The 15,261-nt window shown below is 36.3% G+C and overlaps 1 protein-coding gene across 1 annotated transcript in view; it reads right to left on the minus strand.

The window, feature by feature from the left end:
* Nucleotides 1-412: 412 nt before the first annotated feature.
* LOC136844088 (uncharacterized) overlaps nucleotides 413-15,261 on the minus strand; it is a 22,169-nt gene continuing 7,320 nt past the window's right edge. The window contains exons 2-6 of the mRNA XM_067113101.1: nucleotides 4,686-4,823; nucleotides 4,169-4,342; nucleotides 2,437-2,577; nucleotides 1,405-1,557; nucleotides 413-951 (exon numbers count right to left, since the gene is read on the minus strand). Coding sequence (XP_066969202.1) covers nucleotides 413-951; nucleotides 1,405-1,557; nucleotides 2,437-2,577; nucleotides 4,169-4,342; nucleotides 4,686-4,823 — 1,145 coding nt within the window. The remainder of the gene's footprint in view (nucleotides 952-1,404; nucleotides 1,558-2,436; nucleotides 2,578-4,168; nucleotides 4,343-4,685; nucleotides 4,824-15,261) is intronic.

Consider the following 15,261-nt stretch of genomic DNA (forward strand, 5'->3'; position numbering starts at 1 on the left):
AAATTAACATAAAACCAACAGCAAAATACCTAACTTAACTAAGTTTTAAAATTGCAAACAATAGAAAATTAAAGCCATCAGTGCAAAACAAAAGAAAATTTACTTTAAAGTTACGTTACTGCCTGACACCTTCTCTCCTCAACGAAAAAAATTAATTTGACTAAACAGGAAAATTAATTTTTTTTTTAAACCTTAATACGAAAATATAAGGTAAAGTAAACATGACAAACAAAAACACTCACACTAGGACTACTTAATCTAACTGCTCAAAAAAAAGAACACATACAAAAAAAAAACAGGGAACTCCGGGATTGCACAAAAATAAGCAATAACAACATTAGAATACATTAATAGCCTATACACCATCTGAAAAGGAAATTAGAAAATCAGGATCGGCATCACAGCCAGCACGTCACATCCTAGAAAGTGCATCGGGGATCTTGTTGTCCACTCCTTTTATATGTTGGAAGACCAGGTTATATTCCTGAAGGAGAAGTGCCCATCGCAGAATCCTTTGATTTGCTCCCTTCATCTTATTTATGAACACCAGCGGGTTATGGTCCGTCAACACTTCAACCTGGAGAGAACTAGACAAATAAATAGAAAAATGGGATATGCTCTTCACCAGAGCCAAAGCTTCCTTCTCTATGGTGGAGTACTTTCTTTCGGCTTGGAAGTAACTTTTACTGAAGTAAGATACAGGGTGCATTTCCTTATCATCTCTCTGAAACAGGACTCCTCCAATGCCCACGTCGCTGGCATCCACAGCCAAAACAAAAGGTTTATTAAAATTTGGAGAGCTAAGAATTGGTTCCGAGACTAACACCGATTTCAACTTATTAAATGCTTTTTCACACTCCGTACTCCACAAAAACTTAGTGTTCTTTTTCAATAGATTAGTTAAAGGCTGGGCGATGTCAGCAAAATTCTTCACGAACCTCCTGTAATGCCCTAACATGCCAAGAATTTGCAGGACACCACGGACATTACACGGCTGAGAAGGTTGGCTATAACCTCAATATTAGCATGTTTAGGAGCAACCTTCCCAGACCAACCTCATGACCAAGATAGGGTCACTACAGCCTTACCAAACTCACACTTTTGATATTTACAACCAAACCAGCCTTTCTTAAAACATGAAACAGTTTTCTTAACCTTTCAACATGGGTTTTCCAGTCCTGACTGTATACCACCAAGTCGTCAATATATATTTCGGTACCTTCCAGCCCGCATATCACCCTATTCATAAGGCGCTGGAAGCATAAAGCTGCATTTTTCAAACCAAAAGGCATCACCTTACATTCATACAACCCATTTGGGGTGACAAATGCCGAAATCTCACGGGCCCTGTGAGACAATGGCACCTGCCAGTAACCCTTCAATAAGTCTAATTTAGTTACAAACTTGGCATTCCTATCCGGTCTATTAAATCTTCAATCCGAGGAAGAGGGAAACTGTCACTCTTGGTTACCTGATTAACTCTACGGTAGTCAACACACATTCTATAGTCACCGTCAGGTTTCTTTACCAGAACCAGGAGAACTCCACGGACTTGAGCTGGGTTGAATAAGATCATGGTCCAGCATATACTGCACCTCCTTCTCAACTACTTTGGCTTTTTCTGGTTCAAGCGGTAAGGAGCCTGCTTTTACTGGACAGAGCATCACCTACTTCAACATCATGTTCAAGCCATGAAGTAAGCCCTGAGTCTCTCTAAACACTTCTGGAAAAGACTTTATCAAACATAACACGTCTTTCTTCTGGACTTCATCCAGATGCTCCAACAAAACATTAGCCTTATTAAAAATCTCAACATTAGTTTTTAAATTCTCTACAGATACATGGTTATCAACATCATTATCAGGATCATCAACCTTAGAAAATACAGTAACTAGAGGACATGGTATTTCATAAACAATATTTAAAGGATCTGGATTTCTACCTTCATATTTCTTTAATCTATTAATGTGAAAAATTCTACTCTTTCTAGTAGAACCTGGAGAATCAATTCATAATTAAGGTCAGACACCTTTCTTATTACCTTCCATGGACCTTTAAATCTGGGTTTCAGAAAACTATCAGGGTCCATATCTAAAACCAGAACCAGATCTCCAGATTCGAAAGAACGACTTACTGCCTTGCGATCATGGAATATTTTCATACTAGCCTGGGAAGCTTGCAAATTATCCTGGGCAAACTTCCAGGCACCACTCAATTTATTTTTCAAATTAGATAAAAATATATTTAAATTTTGAATTTGTTTTCGTCCCCCAATCAACACTTCAGATAACACTTCCAAAAGACCTCGAACCTCATGACCATACACCAATCTGAAAGGAGAAACACCAGTAGATTCATTTGGGTGAGTTCTTAAGGCAAACAATGCATAAGGTAATTCCTTATCCCAACTACTCTCCCGTTCATAACAGTACTTACCAATTATACTTTTTAAGGTTTGGTGGAACCTTTCCACAACCCCTTGACTTTCAGGATGGTATGGGACACTGGTGATGTGCTGAATGGCCAGTTCAGCACACCTGTCCTGAAAGTACTTAGAAGTAAAATTAGTACCGCGATCTGATTGAATGGTACAAGGTAACCCATAACGACAAAAATATTCTACTAACTTCTCCCAGACAGCTTTTGACGTTACTTTCCTAAGAGGGAAAGCCTCTGGGAACTGAGAAGCTTTATCCATCACCGTTAATAAATACATATATCCCGATTGGGTTCTAGGTAAAGGACCAACAACATCAATGACAATCTCTGAAAAAGGTTCACCAATTGCAGGGATGGGTTTTAACGGAGCCTTGCGCAATACCTGATTGGGTTTACCCATGACCTGGCACGTCTCACAAGTTCGCAAGAACTGCTTAATACACCTTCTCATATTAGGCCACCAAAATAGCTTGGTTAATCTCTTAAAAGTTTTTGTTACCCCAAAATGTCCCGAAAGGATCCTCATGAGCTGACTGCAGCAATTCGTCTCTGAATTGTTTAGGAACTAAAATCTGCTTATGGTACTCAGAGGATTCCATAAGAGCAGAACGGCTTAATCTACACAATAATCTCTCTCTGATACAAAACATGGCTTAGAAACATCATCCCCCTCAGTTATTTCCACATCAAATTCATCATGCTGAGCTCTTATAAAATCAGCCCTATTCCATGCTCTAACTACCTTACTACTATCACTACTTCCCTACAGACTCGAGCCTTCCTACTGCTACATCTACTTGTACAGGGTCTAAATGTAAATCCTCTCCGTCCATCAAGAGGTTACGCCTTTTTTTTCTGGGAGCGAGTAGTTACAGCAATTGGTAATTTATTTAAGGTTAAAATGGGGAACAATTCTCGTCCCCCCACATTACACAAGTCATTTCCTAGGATACCATCTATCCCAGGAATAGGTAGTTTATCAACAATGGCCAGATTAATACTCTTTACAACACCCGATATGTCAATCTCTCCTTCAACCACAGGAGCCGACACAACAGTGTCAGGAAAACCACTTAAAATAATATAGTTAGCGATCTTCACGTTAAGAGGTAACCTACTTCTCAACAATAAAGATCGAGCAGCACCTGTGTCCTCAAAAATTTGACATTTATAACTTCCTTCTCAAATCTCAGCTTACCTGGCCAAATATACTTATTAAATGACAGTCACATGGGGGAATCTTTTCTTTATTACCTTTGTTACCATTTCCCTCGTTCTCTATAGAATGTTGAGAAGCCTTAACTTGATTCACCAAAGCAATGGGAGAAGTAGCCTGCCTCTGTAGATAACTCTGGCGAGCAAAACACTTAGCCTGGGTATGTCCTACCTTGTTACACCAATAACAGGTTCTACTACCTCCCACACCACTAGTTATAGTACGACTAGAATGAGCATTATCAGTTTTGCAAAATTCTATTTACAAAATTACCACTGGGATTATTTTTGGTTGATTTTTACCTGAAAATTGGAATTTGCTTTAGAGTTAGCCTGAAATTAGAATTATTATTAGGACCCTGGAAATTAGAATTATTATTAGGACCCTGGAAATTAGAATTATTTTGGTTAAAGTACATTCTCTTCTACTCTCCCAGTTACCCTTGACCACAGGGAAATTACCCTGAAGTTCTCAGTACCAACCTTATGGGTCAATATATATTCATCACTCAACTGAGCAATTCTGGGAAAGAGGTCACCTTCAAGTCTTCTAAATGCACTCTTAAATCTTTTAGCACACGATTTTTAAAATCTTCAATCAATATCAATTCCTTCAAGGCCGCCAAAGTAGTTACTTGGCGACTCTTGAGCCAATCATCAAAATGTTCTTGCTTTACACGAGCAAACTCTACAAAAGTCATGTTCGGGGTTTTGTTAAAATTCCTAAACCTCTGCCTGTAGGCCTGGGAACCAAATCATGCTTTTAATATCAAAGCTTTCACTTCTCATAATCCCGAGATACTTGCTCCTCTATGGCATTATAAACCTTCTGAGCCTTGCCCAGCAAGCGACATTGAATCAACACTGTCCAGACCTCCCTAGGCCAAGACAACCTGGAAGCAACCCTTTCAAAAGCCTTAAAGAATTCAGGCACGTTCTCCTCAGTAAAACAAGGTACAAGTTTTTGAGCATCCCCAAAACTAAACTTTTCCCGATATCTTCATGGATGGGGGTACTCACAAACTCCTTACCTTGTTGGATCTTGGCCAACTCTAACTTCATGCCAAGCATCGCTCTTTCATGTGCTCTGATTCTCTCCAACTCCTCGAACTCTAACTTCTTTAGCTCCAACATGCTCTGGAAATCCTTTACTAGTGGCTCATTTTCCACTTTGGCCCGAACGAGTAGGAACAGCCGGACAAACATTATCAGTCAGAGGATCCTGCTCAGTCTGACTTTTTATTATCAGGCAGACTGCCGCCTCTTCAAAAATCACTCCACAGTGGGGCGGATCCTGAAAAAGACTCAATCCCGGAGCCTTCTACATCAGACTCACTCATGCTTTCACTAATTAATTCATCAGCAGTTTGTTTAAGCTCACTCAGCCTATTCTTTACTAACTTATATACATCCTTTTTCAACCCTATTTGTTAAAGAAATGCCTAACGACCTAGCACAAGCTTTCAAATTTTCTTTAGTCAAAGCACTCAAATACCTAATACAATCCTCAGAAGCTAAATATTCAACGGGGTTAAACTCTACATCAGCCATAGTGAAAAGGAAAAGAAGGAAGGTGACGAGGCACAACAAAAATAAATACTGATAAATCTCACCCAGAGCACAGTCTGACAACTCGTACCACTGATTGTGTTTGTCCTGGATCCTGTCACGGTCGCCAAATTTGTTACGAACTCCCTCTAGGAGGAAGCCATAACGGGTTCTTTTATTTTAATCTCAAATCCAGTGACAAAAACACAAATCAGTAGGTGCGAGGAAAACCAGAAAGACACATAGGCAAAAAATTTCACAATATTTATTGCACAGTAAATGCACAAACACTGATGGCTCACAAAAAGTAATAAATTGATAAATTACAAAATACCATCAAATAACTCCAAGAGTCACCTATAACTAAAGCTAAACCCTACTCATAGTGAAGAAACCAAATCTTAATGTTAATAAGGGACCCAAAAATTACCCACCACGCTAGCCTATTACTAAATAGAAAGGAAAGAAGTGGAAGGACATACAAAAAGAAATAATAATCCTACCTAAGATATAAAAATCTAAACCTTAATATTAATTTATACACTCATGACACTCAGTCTCATAATATACCTTTGAACAATTTTCATAATAAACATAAACACACACTTGAAGACTATAATTACACCCTGTTTAAGGTGTAGCTGAAGATCAATGTTTTGGTACGTTGACACAGACCAGTACTAATACAGATGAGTCTATAAACCGCTCAACAAAAACTGCCACAGAACGTCACTCTCATCAGAAGAACTGCACTTCCAAAAACAGTTGGTGAATAATAACACTTCAGTCTACAGCTCACGCCAAATATACAGAGGATGTTCCTCTTACCTGAGAGAAGACACCCTACTTGCTCCAACAAGGCCACTCTGGTGCTGATACTGTGGATACATCCATAAAAGATGAAAAGAGGCTCTCGAGCCCAGATGTACACACAACTGCTAACGTCAAGATTAAGCCAGTAGGTCACTCAAAACACAGTTGCACGTCGTACTCCACATGTAGCTCCATATACATAACTGCCTTTTACATTAAGAAGCAGCTCAATACTAGCAGATTGTTGTTCTCCGAGAACAAGGAGAAATCTTCACAATAGGAAGAGATGTATATATAATCCACAACAGCAGACAGATCAGCAGCTCCAGAGTCTTCAACGGCCTTGAACTAGACTCCCTGGAGAATACTTTAGGAGAGCCACAAGTCACCTCTCCTTACAACACTCCCAGTCACCATAAAGAAAAATAAACAGAGTTACAAATTTGGCAAGGAAGCAAAAACACTGAGGAAGGGCCGCACTTAAAACTGCACTCAATAGATGGCGCCACAAAAAACTTAAGCTTTTCAACCAAAGCAAATTAACCCTACATTTAACCAAAATATAAATTAACATAAAACCAACAGCAAAATACCTAACTTAACTAAGTTTTACAAAATTGCAAACAATAGAAAAATTAAAGCCATCAGTGCAAAACAAAGAAAATTTACTTTAAAGTTACGTTACTGCCTGACACTGTGTGTGCGTGTGAATAAAATTCTCTCAGCCAACTGTACTTTTTAAATGTGACAGGTAATGTTTTGGTATATATTACAATTCAAGTTTTATTTGTATCAAATCGGAAAGTGCTTCATGGATGATACTTTCCCAATAGTGAAGATGAGTAGCAGATCAGAGGATAGTTGTAAAAAGAACCGGGAATAATAATAATAATAATAATAATAATAATAATAATAATAATAATAATAATAATAATAATAACAGGTTTTATTAAACAAGATGGCAGTTTCAGCAGCATTTATTCTATATAGTAGACGCTCAATTCGTCTTATCAGTTGCTTTTCTTGCGCTGGAATGGCTGCAAGAAAAGCAATTGATAAGACGAATTGAGCGTTTACTATATAGAATAAATGCTGCTGAAAGTGCCATCTTGTTTAACAAAACCTGTAATAAAGGTATTTTTCCTAATTTTATGATAATAATAATAATAATAATAATAATAATAATAATAATAATAATAATAATAATAATAATAATAATAATAATAATAATAATAATAATAATGAGTAGTAGTAACGGAGGTGGCGCCACCCCTGTTACATTATTCAGCCATTTAAAGAAGGAAAAAATACAAACACTTTTATTTTTTCTCGAACAGGTCTACTACACGGTAGATATTTTTCTTAGCGGTAGGCTCTCAATTTTATTCCCGTTTTCATCAAAATTCCAGAAAACCTAGACAGGGCTTGTCCGATATGGGAATGGATTATGCAAATTCTTCGCCTACAGCTATCTCGCCTTCAAAAAGGACGTCAAATCTTGTTTGCAAAACCTTTTTTCCGTTTACCGGAAAGGCATTTAAATAGAGAGAGAGAGAGAGAGAGAGAGAGAGAGAGAGAGAGAGAGAGAGAGAGAGAAAGAGAGAGAGAGAGATATGATTTTTTCCTCGTACTATACTCAACATTTTAAATCGATTACTCGGTGCCAGTTGTTAATTTATTTTGTATCTAACATTTATGTTTCCCTCCGGTATTATAACACAAAAATGACAGTTCCGAAAAAAGAAAAATGATAAGCATGCTGAACTGCATTGCAATTAGCTTAGAAAATGGTAATGCTACATTTTGCAAAGATGTCTTTTAATTTTCTGAGATGAAAAATAAGTCAAAGATAAAAACTCCATTTCCAATGTAGGCTATTGCTAATTAGGTTCAGTGGTGTGTGTCGAGCTATTCTGTCTCATATACCAACATGCGGTGTTGCGCAACCACATTTTCTGGATGTTTCGTGACTATCTTTGCAAAATATAGCATTACCATTTTCTCAGCATATTGCAATGTAGTTCAACAGGCATATGATTTTTCTTTTTTCGGAGCTGTTGTTTGAGTTATAATAGCTGAGGGAAACATACTTGTTGGTCAACAAATAAATTTATAACTGGCACCGAGTCATCGATTTAAAAAAAATTTTGTGCATATAAGGAAAAAATCATTCTCTCTCTCTCTCTCTCTCTCTCTCTCTCTCTCTCTCTCTCTCTCTCTCTCTCTCTCTCTCTCTCTCTATATATATATATATATATATATATATATATATATATATATATATATATATATATATATATATATATATATATATATATATATATATATATATATATATATATATATATATATATATATATATATATACATACATACATACATATATATATATATATATATATATATATATATATATATATATATATATATATGTGTGTGTGTGTGTGTGTGTGTGTGTGTGTGTGTGTGTGTGTGTGTGTGTGTGTGTGTGTGTGTGTGTGTGTGTTTAAATGCCTTTCCGGTAAATGGAAAAAGGTTTTGCAAACAAGATTTGAACTATCTTGCCGAAAGACATAGCACCAAGGACCTAATATTCCCTTTATTGTCGTTAACTGAAATGCGTATGTTTGTTACCATGACGTCACACCAGCACGGACCTGTGTAGAGTACTAGCTTGTATGTTTGAGTCACAGTCACGGAAGGAAGATTTTGATTTATTTCTCGTCTGATTCATATGTTGAAATGTTAATTAAATGTTAAGCGTTTGCAAAAACTGTCGGAAAATGGAAAAGTTAAGATGATATCGTGGCTATCAGAAATGTATAATTAGTGTGGTTTAGCATTTAATTATTGCTGCCTGACCTAAAATATATCGGCTACAGACTGAAATATACAGGATACTAGTCCATGGGACATTGCATGAATTACATCTTGTTATTCTTACCTCATCTTATGTATCTTGAAATTTCTGTTAAACGCTGGTAGCCGCCAATTGCATTTTCTCTAAATAAAAAAAAAAAAAAAAAAATATATATATATATATATATATATATATATATATATATATATATATATATATATATATATATATACAATAGTCGTTAACTCTTATTGGAATTTTTAAAATTATTTTAGGTAAGTGATAGTTAAGCAGATACATATTAGTAAACACATACATACAGTTATACAAATATTCATGAAATCTCGGTCGAAGCATATTTGACGTAAAGATATATTAAAATTATGTATATTGGTAGTGAAATAATTATTGATATGTTTGATACATATATACACATGGTGGTCAAGTTAATAAAGCTGGACCCTTTATAAAATAGTTACCGGAATTTATTTTACTAATTGTAGTTAATAAGTAAATAAATAAATAAATCTATATATATATATATATATATATATATATATATATATATATATATATATATATATATATATATATATATATATATATATATATATATATATATATATATATATGAAATTTTTATCACGACGTGATTTATATACAATCATGAAGCTACAAATGTCGCTTAATATGAAATTCACGCTACCTCGGGAATATCTCTGATGGAGAATAATCACCGAAGGGAATTTATAAGTGATAAAAAGGATTGGTACTGCCATCCCTCGACACAGCACAGACCCAACAACTCCAGTCGACGTTACCACTGAGCTATCAAGAGAGGTATAAGTTAATCCCGAGTTCTCTGTACTTATTTTATCCGTCGTGAGCGGGGAAATTGTACTTAGCCTCGGAATTAACCCACCTCCGCCATGGTAGTTCATTGGAACGTTTGGAACACGCAGCTCTTATTATGAAATTTTTTTATCACACCATGATTTATATACAATCATGAAGCTACAAATGTCGCTTAATATCAAAGTCACGCTACCTCGGTAATATATCCGAAGGAGAATTATCACAGAAGGGGAATTTATAAGTGATAAATGGATTGGTACTGCCAGGTCACGATGCCTCGACACAACACAGACCCAGCAACTCCAGTTGATGTTACCACTGAGCCATCAAGAGAGGTATAAGTTAATCCCTAGTTTTCTGTATTTATTTTACCCGTCGCGAGAGGGTAAATTGTACTTAGCCTTGGCATTAACCCACTTCCACCATGGTAGTTCATTGGTATGTTTGGAACACGCAGCTCTTATGAAAATTTTGATCACACCGTGATTTATATAGTCATGGAGCTACAAATATCCGCTTAATATCAAATTCAGGCTACCTTGGGAATATCTCCGATGGAGAATTATCACCGAAGGGGAATTTATAAGTGATAAATGGATTGGTACTGCCAGGTCACGATGCCTCGACACAGCACAGACCCAGCAACTCCAGTTGACGTTACCACTGAGCCATCAAGAGAGGTATAAATTAATCCCGAGTTTTCTGTATTTATTTTACCCATCGCAAGCGGGGAAATTGTACGTAGACTCAGCATTAACTCACCTCCACCATGGTAGTTCATTGGAACGTTTGGAACATGCAGCTCTTATTATGAAATTTTTTATCACACCGTGATTTATATACAATCATGATGCTAAAAATGTCGCTTAATATCAAATTCATGCTGCCTCAGGAATATCTCCGAAGGAGAATTATCACCGAAGGGGAATTATCACCGAAGGGGAATTCATAAGTGATAAATTGATTGGTACTGCCAGGTCACGATCCCTCAACACTGCTCAAACCCAGCAACTCCAGTCGACATTGCCACTGAGGTATCAAGAGAGGTATAAGTTAATCCCGAGTTTTCCGTACTTATTTTACCCGCTGCGAGCGGGGAAATTGTACTTAGACTCGGCATTGACCCACCTCTGCCATGGTAGTTCACTAGTACGTTTGGAACACGCAGCTCTTATTATGAAATTTTTTATCACACCGTGATTTATATACAATCTTGGAGCTACAAATGTTGCTAAATATCAAATTCAGGCTACCTCGGGAATGTCTTCGATGGAGAATTATCACCGAAAGGGAATTTATAATTGATAAATTGATTGGTACTGCCAGGTCGCAATCCCTTAACACAGCACAGACCCAGCAACTCCAGTCGACATTACCACTGAACCATCAAGAGAGGTATAAGTTAATCCCGAGTTTTCTGTACTTATTTTTACACATCGCGAGCTGGGAAATTGTACTTAGCCTCGGCATTAACCCACCTCCGCCATGGTAGTTCATTGGTACATTTGGAACACGTGGCTCTTATTATGAAATTTTTATCACACCGTGATTTATGTACAGTCTTGAAGGTACAAATGTCGCTCAATATCAAATTCAGGGTACCTCGGGAATATCTCAAAAGGAGAATTATCACTGAAGGGAATTTATAAGTGATAAATGGACTGGTACTGCCAGGTCGCGATCCCTCAACACAGCACAGACCCAGCAACTCCAGTCGACGTTACCACTGAGCTATCAAGAGAGGTATAAGTTAATCCCAAGTTTTCTGTACTTATTTTACCCATTGTGAGCAGGAAATTGTACTTAGCATTGGCATCAACCCACCTCTGCCATGGTAGTTCATTGGTATGTTTGGAACACACAACTCTTATTATGAAATTTTTATCACACCATGATTTACATACAATCATGAAGCTACAAATGTCACTTAATATCAAATTCATGCTACCTCGGGAATATCTCTGATGGAGAATTATCATCAAATGGGAATTTATAAGTGATAAATGGATTGGTACTGCCAGGTCGCAATCCCTCAACACAGCACAGACCCAGCAACTCCAGTCGACGTTACCACTGAGCCATCAGGAGAGGTATAAGTTAATCCTGAGTTTTCTGTACTTATTTTACCCGTCGCGAGCAGGGAAATTGTACTAAGACTCGACATTAACCCACTTCCGCCATGGTAGTTCATTGGCACGTTTGGAACACGCAGCTCTTATTATGAAATTTTTTATCACAACGTGATTTATATACAATCATGAAGCTACAAATGTCGCTTAATATCAAATTCAGGCTACCTTGGGAATATCTCCGATGGAGGATTATCACCGAAGGGGAATTTATAAGTGATAAATGGATTGGTACTGCCAGGTTGCCATCCCTCAACAATGCACAGACCCGGTAACTCCAGGCGACGTTACCACTGAGCTATCAAGAGAGGTATAAGTTAATCCCGAGTTTTCTGTACTTATTTTGCCCGTCACGAGCAGAGAAATTGTACTCAGCCTCGGCATTGAACCACCTCTGCCATGGTAGTTCATCGGTACATTTGGAACATGCCGCTCTTATAATGAAATTTTTGATCACACCATGATTTATATGCAATCATGAAGCTACAAATGTAAAGCAATATCAAATTCACACTGCCTCGGTAATATCTCTGATGGAGAATTATCATCGAAAGGGAATTTATAAGTGATAAATGGATTGGTACTGCCAGGTCGTGATCCCTCGACACAGCACAGACTAAGCCACTTCAGTGGAAACGTCGACTGGAGTTGCTGGGTCTGTGCTGTGTTGAGGGATGGCAACCTGGCAGTACCAATCCATTTATCACTTATAAATTCCCCTTCGTGATAATTCTCAATCGGAGATATTCCCGAGGTAGTGTGAATTTCATATTAGCGACATTGGTAGCTTCATGATTGTATATAAATCATGGTGTGATAAAAAATTTCATAATAAAAGCTGCATGTTCCAAACGTATCAATGAACTACCTTGGTGGAGGTGGGTTAATGCCGAGGCTAAGTACAATTTCCCCACTCACGACTGGTAAAATAGATACAGAAAACTCGGGATTAACTTGATAGCTCAGTGGTAACGTCGACTGGAGTTGCTGGGTCTGTGCTGTGTCGAGGGATCGCGACATGGCAGTACCAATCCATTTATCACTTATAAATTCCCTTTCGGTGATAATTTTCCATCGGAGATATTCCCGAGGTAGCGTGAATTTGATATTAAACGACATTTGTAGGTTCATGATTGTATATATATTACGGTGTGATAAAAAAATTTCATAATAAGAGCTGCGTGTTCCAAACGTACCAATGAACTACCATGGCGGAGGTGGGTTAATGCCGAGGCTAAGTACAATTTCCCTGCTTGTGACAGGTATAATAAGTACAGAAAACTTGGGATTGACTTATACCTCTCTTGATAGCTCAGTGGTAACGTCAACTGGAGTTGCTGGGTCTATGCTGTGTCGAGGGATCGCGACCTGTGCAGTACCAATCCATTTATCACTTATAAATTCCCTTCGGTGATAATTCTCCATCGAAGATATTCCCGAGGTAGCGTGAATATGATATTAAGTGACATTTGTAGCTTCATGATTGTATATAAAAAGTAGATAAATTAGTGTGATAAAAATTTCGGTAATTAAGATGGCTGTCCGCAGTGGCTAGAGCTGGTGGCGATTTCCTATGTTATTTTACTTGCTTTACAAGAATATAAGTAATATTTTGTCAGGGCTGTAACTAAACTGTAATTGACCTTTGAAGACTACACGACTTGAATTACCTAACACGGGGTAGGTCTAAGCCGGCATTCCACAGCAAGCCCCCCACCCCCCTCCATAGCTAATACGGCAAAATTGTAACCAGTAAACACCCCTAAAAATACCAACCTAATTTACCGTAGTGGTGTTTACTGGTTACAATTTTGCCGTATTAGCTATAGAGGAGGGGTGGTGGGCTTGCTGCGGAATGCCAGCTTAGACTCACCCCGCATTAGGTAATTCAAGTCATGTAATCTTCAAAGGTCAATTACAGTTTAGTTACAGCTGGCCGACAAAATATTACTTTAAATTCTTGTAAAGCAAGCAGGAAAACGTCAATTGTTTTATGTTATGGATTATTAGTCTGGCTCACTGAAAATAAAATTCGGACAGCTGGCTTAGGAATTACCAAAATTTCATAATAAGAGCTGCATATTCCAAACGTACTAATGAACTACTATGGCGGAGGTGGGTTAATGCCGAGGCTAAGTACAATTTCTCCACTCGCGACAGGTAAAATAAGTACAGAAAACTCGGGATTGACTTATACCTCTCTTGATAGCTCAGTGGTAACGTCGACTGGAGTTGCTGGGTCTATGCTGTGTCGAGGATGGCGACCTGGCAGTACCAATCCATTTATCACTTATAAATTATCCTTCGGTGATAATTCTCCACCGTAATATTCCCGAGGTAGCGTGAATTTGATATTAAACAACATTTGTAGCTTCATGATTATATATATATTATATATATATATATATATATATATATATATATATATATATATATATATATATATATATATATATATATATATAATATATATATATATATATATATATATATATATATATATATATATATATATATATATATATATATATATATATATATATATATATATATATATATATATATATATATATATATATATATATATATATATATATATATATATATATATATATATATATATATATATATATATATATATATATATATATATATATATATATATATATATATATATATATATATATATATATATATATATATATATATATATATATATATATATATATATATATATATATATATATATATATATATATATATATATATATATATATATATATATATATATATATATATATATATATATATATATATATATATATATATATATTATATATATATATATATATATATATATATCAGTTTGAACTTAAAATATACCCATAATATTGTTTTGCAGGCAAAGTAAAAATCAAAGGACAGGTTTAACCATGTATGTAATAAGCTTGGCTTACATCTGTTCAGGATTCTAAATATTCAACCGACTCAGCCGTATCTGATGAGTACATGCGTGGATGGCCTTAGTAATTGTAACGCCACTTATCCCACAGAGAAAAAGGTAAAACTTGTGGGCATGTCGCCGTTGGTACACAAACCGGTTATAGGGCTGTCTCAGCTTTACTCACAACTACCGAACTGCTCTCAATAAATTATATAGAGAATATATTTACAAGCAGGATAACAAATTATATTACTGGGATGATTAAACATAAGGCTGTTGAAGCATTTTTATGAAAATGAATTCTGTGGTAGGAAGGCGTCATAAGAAACATAACGAAACAAAACAAAAAAATAAATAAATAAATGATAGCTGAAAAAGGCGTGTATGGGATGACCCAAACCAGTCTGATTCACTTGAATTTGGGGACATTCTTGTAGATTACCCTCTTGGACAAAAGG

This window comes from Macrobrachium rosenbergii, chromosome 12 (assembly GCF_040412425.1).
Source record: "Macrobrachium rosenbergii isolate ZJJX-2024 chromosome 12, ASM4041242v1, whole genome shotgun sequence".
NCBI lineage: Eukaryota > Metazoa > Arthropoda > Malacostraca > Decapoda > Palaemonidae > Macrobrachium > Macrobrachium rosenbergii.